Source organism: Chiloscyllium punctatum, chromosome 30 (genome assembly GCF_047496795.1).
Source record: "Chiloscyllium punctatum isolate Juve2018m chromosome 30, sChiPun1.3, whole genome shotgun sequence".
Lineage (NCBI taxonomy): Eukaryota > Metazoa > Chordata > Chondrichthyes > Orectolobiformes > Hemiscylliidae > Chiloscyllium > Chiloscyllium punctatum.
Genome location: NC_092768.1, coordinates 48,253,221 through 48,272,325, shown reverse-complemented (window position 1 = coordinate 48,272,325; position 19,105 = coordinate 48,253,221). Strand labels below are relative to the sequence as shown.

General features: G+C 43.0%; 1 protein-coding gene across 1 annotated transcript; it reads left to right on the top strand.

Annotated features, from left to right (window-relative positions):
* Nucleotides 1-292: 292 nt before the first annotated feature.
* LOC140455654 (uncharacterized) lies at nucleotides 293-15,386 on the top strand. Its single transcript, XM_072550648.1, has 2 exons — nucleotides 293-425; nucleotides 8,505-15,386. Exon 2 carries the CDS (start codon nucleotides 8,908-8,910, stop codon nucleotides 9,757-9,759), a length of 852 nt encoding a protein of 283 aa, XP_072406749.1. The 5' UTR covers nucleotides 293-425; nucleotides 8,505-8,907; the 3' UTR covers nucleotides 9,760-15,386.
* Nucleotides 15,387-19,105: the final 3,719 nt, after the last annotated feature.

The following is a 19,105-nucleotide window of genomic DNA, read 5'->3' as shown; positions in this document are numbered from 1 at the left end:
TACACCATCGTCTTGGATACTGTCGATCTTCCTCTTCTGGTCTGCTGTCAAACATATCCAAGACGAAACAACCCACACTGATATTGTTAATTTAAAGTCTGCTAGGATGAAAAATGCTATTCCCACACGAGAAATCTCTGTCACACATATTTACCAGGGGAACTGAGACAGCAGGTGCAAAAAGTAAGGTTTTATTCGGATCGGACAATAACAAGTTTTAATCCCCACCTGATCTGCTGCTCAAAGTTATCTCCATTTCCCCGGTCAGTTTCCCAAGTTGCGGGAAACTCATGTTGCTCCAGAAATATTTGGATTGACTGTGAGAGACGTCAATCAGAGAGTCCACCCACTCTGCCCATTGTCTCCTCTTCCTCTTCCAGAGCTGGTTCACTTCCTATAGGGACTGAAAACCAAGTGAGGAGATGGTGAGTGAAGGAGCAGCTTTTATACAAATTGTATCCCATAATATCCACACCAATCTTCAGGCAGTCTGACTATCCTGTGGGTAATCAGGGGTGGAAATGTCCCTTATGCTGTGTGAGAAGATCCAGCTGAGAGAGCTGTTTACTCGGTGCTTTGTGCTGAACTGTTTGACTGGAGCTGTGTGTTGGATATTGAGTGTGTTTATTGGAAGCATTTCCCTCTGATTTCCAGGCTGAGTTTTGTTGAAGCCACATTCCTGAATATGAGAAGGCGAGGTGTCATTATCTGGGAGGTGCAAAGTGTCTGAGGATTCTTAATGATTTCCTGTTGTTGAGATCTGTGGGTGAATTGTGAGCTGGTTATTATCCTGTGGAATGAGAATGGTCGGTTCTCTCAGTGTGTTGAGATCTGGATCTGGCCTGGCTTTTCAAATCGCTCCAAGTCGTCTCAACACCTGACCTCTGTAACCTCAGAACAGAAACAAAGAAATTTGCATTTTTATAGAGCTTTTCATGACCGCTCGATATCCCAAAGTTCTTTTCAGCCAGTGAAGTACTTCTGAAATGTAATCACTGTTGATATGAGTTACTTTGGGTTTTGCAATAGCTGCTCCAGAAATAAATGTTGGTGATCACTGTGATCAGTTAAAGAGCTAGACCAGTGCTCAGAAATGAGGTTCTGCTTTCAAATTGTTGTGTGGGGAGGAGGTGAATGGAATCTGATTTGATGGAGGGAAATGTCTGATACATTGCTTTGTCCTGTTTCCTGAATCATTCCGCTGTCTTCAGAAACTGAACCTGCCTGTTCAGTCTATGCACTTTTTCTGCCTATTGGAGACAGGCTGAGATGGCCTGGAGAATGATAAGTTACAAACTTTTGAAACCATAAAGAGATTTACCAAATTACTTCCAGGATTGTGGGATTAGAATTATGGAGAGAGATTCAGTTGCTGAAAAATCATTATTTGAGCGCTTACTGTGCTGTGACATTGTAGTGGGTTTTTATTGTTTTATTCATTCACATTAGGTGTCACTGGTTAGGCCAGCATTTCTTGCCCAGAGGGCAGTTAAGAATCAACCACATTGCTGTGGGTCTGAAGTCATATGTAGGCCAGACCATGTCAGGAAGGCAGTTTCCTTCCATTTGTGAACCTGATGATTTTTTCCCGACAATCAAAAATGGACTCATGGTCATCATCATTATTCTTCGAGATATTTGTTGAATTCAAGTTCCACCATCTGCTGTGACAGGATTCGAACCCAGGTCCCCAGAACATTACCTGGGTTTCTGTGTTAACATTCCAGTGATAATACCTGTAGGCCATCACCTGCCCTTTGCAATGCTGTTGCTGATGATGGCTCACTGCCCGTCACGGACACCCAGTTTTGCGATCTGTCCTGAGTCTGCTTTCCTCACGATGATGAACCTGGTGAAGGTGACATTCATCAGTTAGGATGGAGTGGCAGTTTCCCTTGAATTTGTTTGACCTGAAGCTGTTAGATTCCCTGGAGACAATTTTGAGGACTTCCCCACTGCTAGTGGCATGGGACATTCCCAGGAATGGTGATGGAGGAGTCTGTGATGTTCCCAGATTGAGATGACTCAGTGAGTATCACTGCTACCCGACGAGTCTGTGGACAGTTCCCCTCACTTCGGAACTTGTCCTTGGTCCGCAATAGTTTTGCCCAGTGCTGTGGCTCACAATTGAATTTGGCTGATAGCTGCAGATGTGCAGTGAGAATAGCGTATCTGATTTCCCACGGTAAACCAGAGCCCTCCAATCAGCTACGCTGAAGTGATATTTTCTTCATCTGATAGCACTTCTAGCCCAGTGTGTTTCCTTCAAATAATTATAGTACACAAAGAATGTCTATTGAAGTAACATTTATTCTGAGTGACATTTATTTAAACACAGACTCTAACATGAAGAGATGCGTGCAAATGGTGGGATATTTGTACTGGACTTGTATGCAAAGACCCAGGTCAGTACTCTGGGGACAGGAGTTCAAATCCCACCTGTAAGAATGGAAATCTACTATTCTTCTCTGATCTGGCTTATATGTAACTGCAGACCCACAGCAATGTGGTTGGCTTTTAACTGGCCTCTGAAATGGCTTTGCAAGCCTCCCAGTTCAGGGACAGTTCAGAATGTGCAACACATGCTGGCCCACATTTAATGAGAAGAATAAAGTGAAATGGCATTGACTTATTCTGATCGTGCTGTGTTTTACTAAGTTCATTGTGAAGATTTCAAGTGAATGAAGTAACTCTGAAGAATTAGCGATGGCTTAGTGGTATTATCACCCAACTATTAATTCAGAAACTCAGAATAATGTTTTTTCGATGGTGGAATTTGAATTCAGTAAATAAAAATCTGGAGTTAAGTTGTCGGAAAACCCATCTGTTTCACTAATGTCCTTTTTGGAAGGAAATCTGCCATCCTTACCCGGTCTGGCCTACATGTGAGTCTCAACTGCCCTCTGAAATAACCTAGGAAGCCACTCAGTTGTATCAATCGCTAGAAAGTCAAAACAAAGAAATGAACCCGGAAGGACCACCTGGCATCGCCCTTTGAACCAGAAATGACAACAGCAAAAACACAAACAGCCCTATTGACCATGCATCTGGGGGCTACTGCTAAAATCAGGAGAGCTGTCTCACAGACTAGTCAAGCAACAACCTGGCATAGCCATTCTTACGGAATCATACCTTACAGATAACACCCCAGACACCACCATTACCATCCCTGGATATGTTCTGTCCCACCGGAAGGACAGACCCAGCAGAGGTGGTGGCACAGTGGAATACAGTCGGGAGAGAGTTGCCCTGAGAGTCCTTGACATCAACTCCGGACCCCATGACATCTCATGGTTTCAGGTTAAACATGGGCAAGGAAACCTCAGACTGGTTATCACATACCGTCCTCTTCCGGCTGATGAATCAGTACTCCTCCATGTTGAATAACACTTGGGGGAAGCACTGAGAGTGGCAAGGGCACAACTTGTAGTATGGGTGGGCGATTTCTATTTCCACCACCGAAAGTGGCTCGGCAGCAGCATTACTGATCAACCTGGTCGGGTCCTAAAGGATATAACTGCTAGACTGGGGTCTGTGGCAGGTGGTGAAGGAGCCTCCAAGAAGAAAAAACACACATGACCTTATCCTTACTAATCTGCCAGCTGCAGAAGCATCTGTCCATGACAAAATAGGTGAAAGTGACCATTGCATTGTCCTTCTGGAGACAAAGTCCTGCCTTCACATTTAGAATAACCTCCATTGTGTTGTATGGCAGTACCACCGTGCTAAATAGGACAGACTTCAAACTGATCTAGCAGCTCAAGACTGGGCATCCATGAGGCACTGTGGGCCATCAACAGCAGCAGATCTATACTCCAGCACAATCTGCAACCTCACGGCCTGGCATATTCCCCCACTCAACCATTGCCATCAACTCTGGTTCAGTGAAGAGTGCAGGAGGGCATGCCAGGAGCAGCATCAGGCAAACCGAAAATGAGGTGTCAACCTGGTGAAGCTACCAAATAGGACGACTTGTGTGCCAAGCAGCATAAACAGCAAGTGACTGACAGAGTGAAGCAATCCCACAACCAACAGACAGCTCTGCTGTCCTTCTCATCCCATCGTGAATGGTGGTGGACAATTAAATAACTCACTGGAGGAGGATGCTCCACAAATATCCCCATCCTCCATGTTGGAGGAACCGAGTACATCAGTGCAAAAGACAAGGCCGATGCACTCGCAGCAACCTTCAGACAGAAGTGCCTAGTGGATGATTCATCATGAGCTCGTCCAGTGGTTCCTTGCATCACAGATACCAGTCTCCAGCCAATTCACTTCACTCTACGTGATATCAAGAAACAGCTGGAGACACTGGATACTGCAAAGGCAATGGGCCCTGATAACATTCCGGCAATAGTACTGAAGATGTGTGCTCTCGAACTTGCCGCTCCCATAGCCAAGCTCTTCCAGTACAGTTACAACACTGGCATCTACCCGACAATGGGGAAAGTTGGCCAGGTATGTTTTGTACACAAAAAGCAGGACAAATCCAACCCAGCCAATTACCACCCAATCAGTCTACTCTCCATTATCAGCAAAGTGATGGAAAGGTTCATCAACAGCGCTATCAACCAGCAACTGCTCAGCAACAACCTCCTCAGTGATGCCCAGTTTAGGTTTCGCCAGGGTCACTCAGCTCCTGACCTCATTATAGCCTTGGTTCAAAAATGGATAAAATAGCTGAATTCCAGAGGGGAGGTGAGAGTGACAGCCCTTGACATCAATGCTGCATTTGACCAAGTATGGCATCAACGCGCCCTGGCAATACTGGAATCAATGGCTATCGGGGGAAACATTCCACTGGTTAGAGTGATACCTAGCATAAAGGAAGATGTTTGTGATTGTGGAGGGTCTGTCATCTCAGCTCCAAGACATCTCTGCAGGAGTCCCTCAGGGTAGTGTCCTACGCCCAACAATCTTCAGCTGCTTCATCAATGACCTTCCCTCTGTCATAAGGTCAGAAGTGGCCATGTTCGCCAATTATTGCACGGTGTTCAGCAGCATTCGCGATTCCTCAAATAGTGAAGCAGTCCATACTCAAATGCAACAAGATCTGGACAATATCCAGGCTTGGGCGAACAAGTGGCAAGTATCATTCGCGCCACACAAATGCCAAACAACGCCATCACCAATAAGAGACATTCTAACCACCGGTCCTTGACATTCAACGGTATTACCATCACTGAATCTCCCACTGTCAACATTCTTGGGGTTACCATTGACCAGACACTCAACTGGACTCACCACATAAACACAGAGGCCACAACAGTAGGTCAGAGACTAGGCAAGTAACTCACCTCCTGACACCCCAATGTCTATTCACCATCTACAAGGCACAAGTCAGGAGTGTGATGGAATACTGTCCAGTTGCCTGGATGGGTGCAACTCCAAAAACACTCAAGAAGCTTAACACCATCCAGTACAAAACAACCCACTTGATTGGCACCACATCTACAAACATTCAATCCCTCCATAGCTGGCACTCAGTAGCAGCAGTGTGTACTATCTACAAGATGCAGTGCAGAAATTCACCAAAGATCATTGGACAGCAGCTTCCAAACCCACAATCACTTCCATCTAGAAGGACAACTGCAGCAGGTACTTGGTTGAGTGTGTGGTGCTGGAAACGCACAGCAAGTCAGGCAGCATCTGAGGAGCAGGAAAATCGATGTTTCAAGCATACGGCCTTCATCAGGTACTTGGGAGCACCACCACCTGCAAGTTCACCTCCAAGCCACTCACCACCCTGACTTGGAAATATACCGCCGTTCCTTCACACTCCTTGGGTCAAAAACCTGGAATTCTCCCCCTACCGGCATTGTGGGTCAACCCACAGCAAGTGGACTGCAGCGATTCAAGAAGGCAGCTTAGCACCACCTTCTCAAGGGCAAATAGGGTGGGCTATCAATGCTGGCCAGCCAGTGATGCCCAATTCCTACAAATTAATTTTAAAAATATTCAATGCAAGGGGTCTTACAGGTACGTATGATGAACTCAGGGCATGTTTGGGAACACGGGATTAGGATGTCATAGCTATTACAAAAACCTGGCTGACAGAAGAACAGGACTGGCACTTCAATGTTCCAGGTTTTAAATGCTAAAGGAAGTATAGAAAGAGAAGCAGCAGGGAAGGGGGGAGTGGTGTTTTTAAAAACATTACTGCTGTAACTAGATACAATATTTCTGAAAAATAGTCCAATGAAAATATATGGGTTGATATTAGGAATAAAAAAGGAATGATCACCTTGATATGACTATACTATAAACCCCCGAGTAGTCAAAGGGAAATTGAGGAACAAATATGTAGGGAGATTTCAGATATATGTAAGAAAAATAGGATTGTTTTAATTTTCCAACCATTGACTGAGAATATCATATTGTTAAAGGTTTTGATGGTGAAGAATTTGTCAAATGTGTTCAATAAAGTTTTCTTTATCAATATATCAAGGTTCCTATTACAAAAGGAGTAAAACAGGGCGGCAGGTTGGCTCAGTGATTAGCACTGCTGCCTCACAGTGCCAGAGACCCAGGTTCAATTCCAGCCTCGAGTGCCTCTTTGTGTGGAGTTTGCACATTCTCCCCATGTCTGCGTGAGCTTCTTCTGGGTACACCGGTTTCCTCCCACAGTCCAAAGATGTGCAGGTTAGGTGAATTGGCTATGCTAAATTGCCCATAGCGTTCAGGGATGTGTAGATTAGGTGCATTCGTCAGGGTTAAATGTCAAGTAATAGATTAGGGGAATGGGTCTGGATGGTTATTCTTCGGAGGGTTGGTGTGGACTTGGGCCAAATGACCTGTTTCCACACTGTAGGGATTCTATGATAAATCTTCAGTGTATCCCAAGATATTGTGGAAAGTTAGGGAGGAAATTGTGGCATCCCTTGCAGAAATATTTGTCTCATCTACACTACTGGTGAGGTGGTGGATGACTGGAGCGTGGCTAATATTTTTCCTTTGTTTGAAGAAGGGATGTAAGGACAAGCCTGGGAACTATAGACCTGTGAGTCTGACTTCATTGATGGCTAAGTTTTTGGAAGTGATTCGAAAGATAGGGTTTTTTTGCATTTGGAAAAGCAAGGAATGATGAGGGATAGTCAGCATGGTTTTGTGTAAGGGCAATCATATCTCACAAACTTGATTATATTTTTTGAGGAAGTAACCAAGAAAATTAGTGAGGACACAGCAGTCGGCATTGTTTACTTGGACTTTAGTAAAGCATTTGACAAGTGTTGGAGACTAGATTGTAAAGTCAAATCACATGGGATTCAGGGTAAGCTTGTCAGTTGGATACAAAATTAGCTTAATAGCAGGTGACAATGATGGACTAGAGGCCTATGACCAACGGTGTTCCACAGCGATCAGTGCTGAGTTCTCTTTTGTTTTGTTATTTAGATAAATGGTTTAGATGGTAATATAGAAGGCGTGGTTAGTAAGTTTGCAGATGACACCAAATCAGTGGTATACTGGACAGTGAAGAAAGCTATCTCAGATTACAAAGAGGTCTTGATCAATGGGTCAATAATGGGCCAAAGAGTGGCAGATAGTGTTTAATTTGGATAAATAGGAGGTATTACATTTTCGTAAAACAAACAAGGGTAGAACTTACACAATTAAAGGTAGAATCTTGGGTAGTGTTACAGAACAGAGAGACCTCGGGGTTCAGATACGTAATTCTTTGAAGTCTGCATCACATATAGATAAGGTGGTTAAAAAGGCATTTAGCACACTTGTCTTTATTGCTCAGGACTTGGGATGTGATGTTGGGATTCTACAGGATGTTGGTTAGGCCTCTTCTGGAATACTGTATTCAGTTCTGGTCACCCTGTTATAGGAAGGATATTATTTAGCTGGAGACAGTTCAGAAGAAATTTCCCAGGATGTTACTGGGAATGGAATATTTGAGTTAAAAGAAGAGGCTGGATAGGCTGGGACTTTTTCACCTGTTGAGGGGTGACCTTATAGAGGTTTACAAAAACATGAGGAATATAGATAAGGTGAATGGGCACGTGTCTTTTCCTTAGGATGGAGATTTCAAGACGAGGGGGCATATCTTTAAGGTGAGAGGATAAAGATTCAAAAAAGACATGGGCAATTTTTTTTACACAGAGTGTGTGAAATGTTCATGTATGAAATGAACTTCCAGAGGAAGTGGTGGATGTGAATATGCTTACAACGTTTAAAAATATTTAGATAAGTACATGAATAAGAAATGTTTTGAAGGATATGGGCCAAGCACAGGCAATGCACAATGAAACTGAAAATTACACTTGTTGAACATTTTTGGTTGTTTCTTTAATATTTTTCACTGTTCGGTTATAACCGTATCCCTCTGAGTCTATTTATCCAATTAACTTGAAACTGGTCCTCCCTTGTACCAACATAATTGGAATTACATTTAAGTTTGTGTTTGAAAAACATCAGTCACAAACTGAAATAGTGATCACTATTTTGCAGTAGTTCTTTGACTATGACATGACTAATTAACCTGCTTCATTATTTTGCAGAGAGATCCTGACCATCACCCAGGGAACAACTGCACAGCTGTGGGAAGACGTCCAGTCCCTTCACAGCATTGCTCAACACAGAGAAGGTTGGGCAGTGAAACCATCATCTGGAAATCGGTCGGGTCAGGAGAGCTTTGACACATCATCAGATCTGAAACTGGTCAGTGTTCCATTAGAAACAACCTTTCTGAAGGTTTAGCTGTGGATGATCAGAAGAAGTGTGACTGGCTCCAAGTGCAGTGAAAGCTTCATTCGTTCATTGACCCTCGCAAATCACTAACCCATTCCTAAAGGTAAGAGGCTGTTCAAGTGTGAGATGTGTGAGGGAGGCTCCACAGGCTCTTAAAGTTTCCTAATACTGAAGGTGCGTCTGTGGAACAACATTTAACACAAGGACAGCTACATGGAAGAGAAACCCTTCAAGTGTGAGGTGTGTGGTCGAGCTTTCGGACAGTCATCAACGCTTGTGAATCACCGACGTATCCACACAGGAGAGAAACCATTCAAATGTGAAATATGTAACCAGAGCTTTGCCCAGTTATCAGGCCTTGTGAATCACCGGCCCATTCACACGGGGGAGAAACCATTCAGGTGTGAGGTGTGCAGCAAATCATTCTCACAGTCATCAACACTCCTCGTGCACCAACGTGTTCACACAGGGGAGAAACCATTCCGGTGTGAGGTGTGTATCAAATCTTTCTCCGATTCATCGACCCTCCGCAGACACCAACGTATTCACACAGGGGAGAAACCATTCAATTGCGAGGTATGTAACAAGTCATTTTCAACATCCTCGGATCTTCGTATACACCAACGCATTCACACAGGGGAGAGACCATTTATATGCAAGCTGTGTGACAAATCATTCTCGTCATCATCAGATCTCCACGTACATCAACGCATTCACACAGGGGAGAAACCATTCAGATGTGAAGTCTGTAACAAATCATTCTCACAGTCAGGAAACCTCCGCACACACCAACGCACTCACACAGGGGAGAAACTGTTCAAGTGTAAGGTGTGTGACAGGTCATTCTCCGACTCAACGAGGCTCCTGCTTCACCAGAGGATCCACACAGGGGAGAAACCATTCACATGTGAGGTGTGTAACAAATCATTCTCGGTGTCATCAAGCCTCCGTGTACACCAACGCATTCACACGGGGGAGAAACCATTCACGTGTGAGGTGTGCAACAAATCGTTCACGAGGTCATGGAACCTCCTGTTCCATCAGAGGATCCACACAGGGGAGTGAAAGGTTTGTCATAGAACTTCCATGACGTCCTTGACCATTCACAGCACCACAGGATTCACACGGGAGAAACTCTTTAGGTGGAGTGTGTGACAGGCTTTCACACAGTAGGTGCATCTCTTTTCCATATTTTTGTCAATCTGACCTCAGAATATGAATCTGTACACGGTCTCACTGTGCAGGATGTTCAGTGGGACTGGGACACAGAACAAGAAGCAGCTTTCACTCCCATCAAACAACTAGTGATGACATCACCAGTGCTGAGGGATTATGATGTAACAATGGAGTCACCCTGCATTGTGATGTCAGTGAAACAGGACTTGGAGTAACCCCCAGGCAGTGAGGACAACCCGCTGTGTTTGTATCCAGAGTGTTTACACAAACTGAACAACACTACACAGATTGAGAAATAGAGTCTGGATATTGTCTTTATTTGTGAGGAGTTCAACATGTATCTGTTTGGGAAAGAGCAAGTAATGGCGGAGTCAGACCACAAGCCATTTCAAAACATCTTTTTTAAACTACTTGTATCTGCTTCAGAGCGTTTGCACAGGATGTTACTTTGCTTGTGGATACTTTGGTTAGAAATAAGTACAATCAAGAAAAGCAGAACTTTGTCACTGACATGCTGTTGAGAACTGCTCACTCTTTCAAGTTGATGATGCTTGAACAGAGTGTGAAACTTTCCCAATTTACCACAAGAAAACAGCAGCACCATGTGCTCTGGAATTACCAGCCCAGCAGAGACATTGCGACATCTTCAGGTCGGGATTACTGGAGTCCGGAAGTAAGGTATTCGAGCCACTCACACTAACGCAGTGACTCCATGGGAATTATCTGGGAAGTTGAACATCCAACAAGGAATTCCCCAGCTCCCAGGATCCTCTGAAATGTCTGCAATTCTGAAACTCCTGACAGTTACAAGTGTTGACTTGGATAGTTCCCCAGAGAATTTTAGACAGAAAGAAATCTTGTCTAAGTGCTGAGTGCCCACTTACTCAATTAACTCTGACCTCTTGACCACCCTATTACTAAAACCCTCCACCTCACTGAGGCCTGGCCTGACAACACCACCACCCCAAAAGACTCAACCTGTCCAGCCCAATCACCCAACTACCCTAAAATTAACGAATTCCCAACCTGACAATCCCTTCCTAGCCAATCTAACTAATCACTAATCACCAGCTCACTCAGCTGCTGCCCTACCAAACCTGCCACCCGATCCTGCTCCCAACCTGCACTGACCCTCTCCACTGCTGTCTGTGTGGATTCCTGCACTGATTCTCTTCACTGCTTTCTGTGTTGATTCCTGCACTGTTTCTCTTCAGTGGGTTCCTGTACTGAGAGAGTTCTTTTGCCTGCTGCATTGGAAGTTTCGCCAGAAAGTTGACCGCTGCATAAATGGGTGGTTTTCTCTCTGTTCAGTGTCAAACGGTGAGGTTCTGACTCGGGATTCGGGTTGAATCTGACAGATTTAGCAAAATATCCAACAAGTTGCAACTCTTCAAATATTACAACAAATAGTGATGAAAGGATGGCCTGAAACCATCAAGGTTACACACCTGTTACTGTAAGAGAGAATTGGACAAATAGACACAAAAGAGATTGCCGAAGACGGCATCTTGTACAAAAAGAACAGGGTTATTATCCCTAAAGAAATGAGAATAGAACAGGATTTAAAATTCAAATTACTCCAGTTATTTCTGGAGCAACATGAGTTTCCTGAAACTTGGGAAACTGACCGGGGAAATGGAGGTGACTTTGAGCAGCAGATCAGGTGGAGATTTAAACTTGTCACTGTCCCAACTTAATAAAACCTCACTTATTGCAGCTGCTTTCTCAGTTCCCCTTGTAAATGTTTGATAGAGATTTCTAGTGTGGGAGTAGCATTCTTCATCCTTGGAGGCTGTCAAACTAACAACATCCGTGTGGGATGTGTGGGCTCAGATGTGTTTGACAGCAGATCAGAAGAGGAAGACCCACAGCACACAAGGCAGTGATGACATGTTGTGGTGGGTTTGGCACATATGCAGGAGGGAGGGTCACAGAAGGGAATTGAACAGGAGATAGAAATATAGAAGGAGAGGGAGGATGGATCAATTTACTCTGTGCTGCTCTCCTCTTCCCCCATCTCTCCTTTCTATTTTCACTCTCTCCCGATGTAACCTCATCCCGTTTCCCATATCTCCTTCCTCCTCAGTCTTCTCCCTATTTTTTCCACATCTCTCTCTATTCAAACTCCACCATTATAGGAATTGTAAGAAAATGCACCTTTTTAAATGCTATCATGAATGTAAAAATCAGCAGAAACTTCATTCAGTGTCATAAAAGTAACAATGTTATTATGATGAGATTTAACTACTTATCCTGCTTTTGTGACACGACTCAAGTCTGTGGGTCTTACTTGCTGGCCAAGCATGTATACTGCTGGCAAGGGTTGGTGATTTATCTGATGTGCCCACTCTCTACCTTGCAAAGACTGAGCACCAAGCCTCAGACACTTCCTCCTGTCTCCTCCTGGACCATGGCCTCACCCGTGTTCATCAACTGATGTTTTCAGGACAGTCACTGATCTCATCTCCTCTGGAGATCTTCCCTCCACAGTTTCCGACCAAATAGACCCCAACCCCAAACAGCCCTGCTTTCCAAAATCCACAGATGAGACTAACCAGGCAGATTCACCATTTCAGCCTCTTCCTGCCTGAATTAACTCATCCCTTCCTACCTGCAGTCTGTTCGTTTCTCCCCTTCATCCAGTCTGTTCCCCCTCATCCAGTTTCTTCCACTTATATTTGTGATTCTTCTGACACTTAGTATTGGTTCCATAATTTCCGATTTGTTGGTCCCAGCCTCCTCTCTTCACCATGGACCATAAAATCGTCCATCCCCCGTCAGAATCATCTGAAGGCACTCCTCCTGAAAAGAGGCCTGAACAGTTTCCCCATCCACCATCCTCCTTCACCTGGTTGACCTCCTTCTAGTTTCTCCTTTGTTGTCCCACGTTCTCCAAGTAAAAGCTGTGACGATGAGTATCTGCATGAGTCCGACTAGTGCAGCGCTCTTTGATGTGTATATGAAACATTCTTTCTTCCAATCTTACTCTGAACCCAAATCTTATAACTCTTTTGCCAACACATCAAAAATGGCGTCAGTGAAGCCTCCTGCTCTCATCCAGAATTGGAAAAGTTCATCAGTTTTGCTTCCAATTTCCATACTTTTCCATCTTCAACTGGCCCAACTCTGACTCTAACCCTTCCCTTCCTTGACATTTCCATTTTTTTGGAGATAGGCTGTCCATCAGTATCCATTAGAATCCCATCAACACCCAATTTACCTTGATTATACTTGATCAAACTCTTCCTGTAAGGACTGCAGTAATGGCTAATCGCAGAAGGTGTTTAACATCTGCCCTTACTCCTTCTCCCTTCTCACTACTCCACAACCCAAACGCACCTTGCAGGTGAAGCAGCAATTTACTTGTTCAGCAAACTTATTAACCAGCACCGATGGAACCAGGAGTGTGCAGTTGATCAATAGTCCGGTTGAGGTCCACACAATCAATGTAAAAACACATGAAGTAATAGAAGCATAATGTAAGGGGTATACACATCACTGTTATACTTTAATTACAGCATTAGTCACACAATAATGCAACTTTTTTGAATAAATGTAGGTTAGTTAACTTTCTCACTCGCACCCTCAACTGACTACTCAGACATCGCAAAGATCGCAATAATACAATAAACTTCCAAGACTTGAGGTATATAATTTTTGCCGGTTGATTGAGAGTGCGGGTTCATACGGTGCTGATTAAAACAAAGTTTGCTATATGTCTTTCAACCTAATCTAGTCAGTGCTTACAATGCAGTTTACATTGATGAGCCTAAGCATAGAGTGAGTTGCAACTTTGAGGAGCACCTCACTGTCTGCGAGAATGACCCTACCTTCCAGTCACTTGCTATTTCAATACACCATCCCGTACTAACATTTCCGTCTCATTCTGTGGAATGCTGCAATTTTCCAGCAAAGCCCAATGCACGCTGGAGGAACAGAACATCATGTTCTGCTTTGGCACTTTACAGGCTTCAGGACTCAACAACTTCAGCCATGAACTCTGTCTTCTATTTTGATTATAATCCCCATCCTCCTCCATAGTCTTGTTTGCTCTCAGCACAGCGGACTTATTTTTAATTCTTGACACATAGCATTTCCTGCATTAATATTTCTCTGTCATTAAAATTCCCTCTGCCATTTGCTGTGGGCATCCTCACTATATGTTCCACTCACTCCTCCTTCCACTTTGTCAAAAGCATAAAAACCAACATATTCCACCTTCGATTCTGGAGAAGAATCAAATTGAATTCAGAACATTAATAGTCTCTTTCCCTAAGTGCTGTCAGATCAGCAGAGGTTCTCCAGCATTTCAGTTTTTCATTTTATATGTAGTCTTGATTCATCAATATGATTAACTGTTGGTGCCTCAGAACAGAAAAACCTCAAGTGTAATTTGAAGAGCCGGCTCAAATAGGGGCAACCAGCAGAAACTCAGCACTCTCATTCCTTCTGCCTGGAGCCATTTCTGTGTTTGGAACCAACTTCCTTTCTGATATAAACTAATGCTGCAGATCGAAAAGTTCAATTCAGACTTAATGGTACTGATGTTTAAAATTCCCACTACAGTCACTTTCAGCCAGGTTACACTGATAAACCTGCCCCCACAAAATAGCATAAATTCTCGACCACAACTGGTGTGCTTGTGTTTGTTGCAAATTTGTCCAAAGCTTTTACTAAAGCAAACATTTTTTAAATGTGTGAGAGAAAACAGGGGCAGTTTTATTTTGGTATATTTGTGACCTGATTAGTTTCATGATCATTGCAGTGTTGTAAACATACACTGAATAATTTTCTGAGATTTAAGATATATTATATACCTCTATTCATCAACTTTTAGCACTTTTAGGTGAATTCGTCACCTTAGTAATTTTTGTGCTAATGTTTCTTAGTATTTTGTCCTGGCTTTTGTACTTAGTTACTCAGTTGTAAATGGTTCGTGGTGGTCTGGGGAATGGACAAAAGAGCCGTTGAAGAGAAAAAGGCAACAATGACAGAAAAAATCTACAACGGAGAGCCTTGAGATTACTAAAGTGGACAAGAGTCAAAAAGTTCTAACTTCTTATTTTCCAACTGGATCCGACAAGATGAAAACTGAGATTATTTACCTTTACAAAGACCTTCGACAATAAGTGCTGAAAATATCTTTCCGAACTGAAGGCTGATGAATCTACAAAAAATTTAGTTGAATGAGAAAGACACAAGATTGGCAGAGCAAAGGTGAATACAATTGTCTGGCAACAAGTCCAGGTCAGAGGGGATTAGATAAAAATATGTGCTGACATCCTGAAGGGGTGTGAGCATTGGTCTGAGTGAGATACTTCACACAATAATCATCAGGAGCTTGTCGGGCAAAGAATCTGGTCAATCACTGAGGTCATGAAAAAGTCTCGTTCAGCAGTTCAACCGTCCGAGGACAGACTCTTGTCACATAGGAAAGCCAGTTTTGTAAGTTGACTTGTAGCAGCTCTATATACAAATACATGTGAACATATACTCAATAAAGAAGCTTATTTACATCCCTGACTTGTTCTGCACCGTTGTGTATCCAGAGTAAGACCAGAATCTAGTCGACAGTCTGGAGAAAAGAGGAGGTGTGTGTACAATTTCTTCACTCATTTTATGAAGTGACTGTATTTCAATTAACAGAGGTTGGGGTGAAGGGTGATGTACCTACAGGAAGCCCAGAACCTGGGGTCTTATAGGACCCTGACAACAACTTTAATGCATATTCATGGAATTGGACTGGATCTGGAGTTGGACTTGAACCCACAACATTATTCTTTGAATCAGAGAGTCGTGGGTTCAAATACCAGTTTAGGACTTGAGCACAAAACTCCTGACTTTTACTTCAATGCAGCACTGAGGGGTGGATGAGATTACAGAGTTGGGGAGGGGTGAGTTTATGGATGAACTTGAAAACAAAGTGAAAACCCTTACTGAAACTAGCACTGAGCTTTCCTGGGAAGAGTGGGTTATTCTTTGAGTTTTATTCCAGGCACACTGTTAAAACAATGTCTAAACAACAGAACTCACCCGAGTGAAAGCAGTTCATCACAGTACTGATTGAAGAGAATTTCTTAAGATGTTCATTCCAGCGGACACTAAGGACTTTACCAGCTGCTTTTACAGATTCAGGAACCTAGACAGAAAGATAACACTGACACATGCAGCTTTAACCAGTTATTTCTTTCAATCGAATCAAATGTTCAGGCTGCCTACTTACAGGGCTAATTAATTCTGTACATGCCTTGGAACCTAACTCCTTAGATCTAAATGAAAGACAATATCAGAGATTAGCATTTCATCTCTGAGTCAGAAAGCAAAACGGTTGATACTCCAGTGCTGTACTGAGGGAGTGTTGCATTGTCAGAGGTACCATTGTTCAATGAATTAAATCAATTCTGAGGTGAATGGAAAAGATCCATTGATACAATGTCATGGGTATCGGTTTAGCTCAGTTGGCTGGATTGTTGGTTTACAGAGCAATGTGATATCAACAGCGTGGGTTCAATTCCCCTCACCAGTTTCAGGTTACCATGAAAGATTCTCCTCAACCTCTTCCCTCACCTGAGGTCTGGTGGCCCTCAGGTTAAATCACCAGTCACTTCTCTCTAATGAGAGAGCAGCCTCTATGGTCTGGTAAGACTATGGCAACACAACAATAATGTCATGTAAGAGCAGGAGAGTTCACACATGCATCCCAACCAACATGGATCCCACAGTCAATGTCACAGAAACATAATCTGGTGATTATCATGTTACAGATTGGAGAAGGTTGCTGTGCACAATTTGGCTGCTATGTTTGTTACATTGCATCAGTGTATCTTTCAAAAAGGAATTAATTTGAGGGAAGATGCTTTCAGATAGGATGACATTCTGGAAGTTTACATGTAAATACAGTCTTTCATAGGGAAACAATGTTTCTGGTGAAGTGGAAATTATAAACCCTTTGATGAACAAAGTAGCTCAGAACATAGTGACAACGATCAATATCTTGCATATATGGCTCTTAATATAGGATTCTGTGAGTTTCATTAAATAAGAACTTCTGACAGCTGGCTCACTTTACTAATGCACATACATTCACAGTAGGTGAAACTCTGAACACTACAGACAGATGTTTCTTTTAAATCCTGTGCTTTATTCTGCCTCCCAATTCCTGTGGTCAGAAATGACACCGAACTTTAGTGACACAGATTGGAGCTTGTTTCCATTATACAAGCCCACCAGTGGTTACAGAGATCCACTGATCACATACCTCCAGTTTCCATTCCAGGAAAACCCTCTACTCCTACCCCCGCCCCCCCCCCCCCACCCCACCCCCATCCCCCGGTAAGTTGGACATTACTTTCTAATTCCCAAACTCTATGGACTTTGGCCTCCGTTCATCATGTTTCTGTAAGCAGTTATCTGCTTTAGGTGCTCCCTCATATCCATCATTTTAAATCCCTGTTCCTTAAAATTACAACTAATCTCTTCACTTCCACTGATCCTCTTGGTTTTCATGTCCTGGGGTGAAAATCTGAGCCTCCCTGGTATATAACTGGTTTAACTGTGCATCACCAGCTCTGATTGGACCACATCAGCACCAGTAACCCTGCTTTCCTCTGTCAAAATTGCTCATTGCTTCAGGACCATTCTAAGACAGGACATCACCCACAACTTATCCTCCTCCTTCACACTGTGTCCTTCAAACTGTGTTTGAAGTTATGTTCCTGCTTTACAGAGCAATGCTTAGACTCTAACTGGAAAACTTAGGAGTCTGCACCTCAGGAAGGGTACATTGGCCTCGGAGGAAGTGCAGCAAAGATTCACTAAAAGGTTCCTGGCTGAAAGGCTTGAATCGTGTGGGCAGGTTACTCAGAATGTTCAGATATGCCAAGCTACATATCTGAAACAGATGTCACTTGAACATGGACTTCCTGGCTTAGAGATAGGGATACTGTCTGAGTTTGCATTCCCTTGAAATTTGAAAATTAAGCAGTAATCTAATTGTGGTGTTTAAGATGATTAAACAAGTTAATACAGTACTTTGTGCGAAACGATGGTAAGAGTGTCCAGAAATGGGGACAAAGCATTAAAATGCCCAGGTTCAAGTCCCACCTGCTCTGAATTGTGTCATAATATCTCTGAACAGGCTGTTTAAAAAATATAAAATTAGAACAAGGCTGTTCAGGGTGATGTCAATAAACAAAAAAGGGAATGAAATTCTTCCCCTACAAAAATCTGTTGAAGCTGGGGGTTAATTGAAAGTTCAGAACTGATACTTGATTTTTTTTTACTGTTGAGCAAGAGTGTTAAGGGTTACAGTCAAGTCAGGTAGACAGAGTTAACAGTAAGGATCAGCCATAATCTAATTGAATGATGTAGCAGACTCATTGGGATTATACAAGTTCATACATTCCTTAAATTCATCTCAGTTGTGTGGTGATGCTGTCACATTAAGGAGGTTATTTGGTCCTTTTTTTCAAGAAAGGTCATAAAGGCAGAGGTGCTGAAAGGTCTAGTTCAACAATGGAAGGAGAATGCCTAGTTCTCCCAGTTCATGTTTATTCTGGTTTGTTTTAGCAGTAGCAGTCACAAAATGTGAGAGTCTGGGGTTGGGGAGGGGGGAGGTGGGGAGCGGTGAGGTGACGAGGTTTGTAAGCTTCAGTCATGAGCTCTTCTGACCTTCTTCTGAAATCTCTTTGGATGTTGTTCCCTCCTGCCTGCAAGAATCTGTGTTTGAATTTATCTTTTTGCCAAGGGGTGTGTTTATGGAATGTTAATGTATTGGTGCAGTTAATTAATAATATTTACTACATCAGGCTGGTTACGTTTTCCAATATTTATGTTATTCTAAGTTCTGTTTTCTTTTGTTCATATTTCAACTGTAGTGTTTAAATAAATTGTTTAGCTTAAAGCCAAGTGTTTTAAGCTGCATCACACCTGGAATATCCACTTCATATCTGCCTTTAAAATAAGAAAATGTTAGGATCTAGACTACCTTCTTAAAATGTTTTGAGGGGGTCTGGCCTGGTCCATAACAGATTAAGGGCTCTTGTTGGGATTGATTCTATAATTCCACTAGAGTTAGGATTGTTGGACTCAAAGGCAATGAAGTGTAGGTATTTGTGTCTTCTGTTCCGGGTACTGAATTTGGCTGGTTTAAACTGTGCTTGGTGTAGTAATGGTTCTTTCAGTCACTAAGAGTTTTATGGGGATTGAAGAAATAACTTTGGGGGTTTTACAAAAG

Excerpts from the sequence above, each read along its gene's own strand:
- LOC140455654 (XM_072550648.1), top strand. The coding sequence starts at position 8,908 with ATGGAAGAGAAACCCTTCAAGTGTGAGGTGTGTGGTCGAGCTTTCGGA.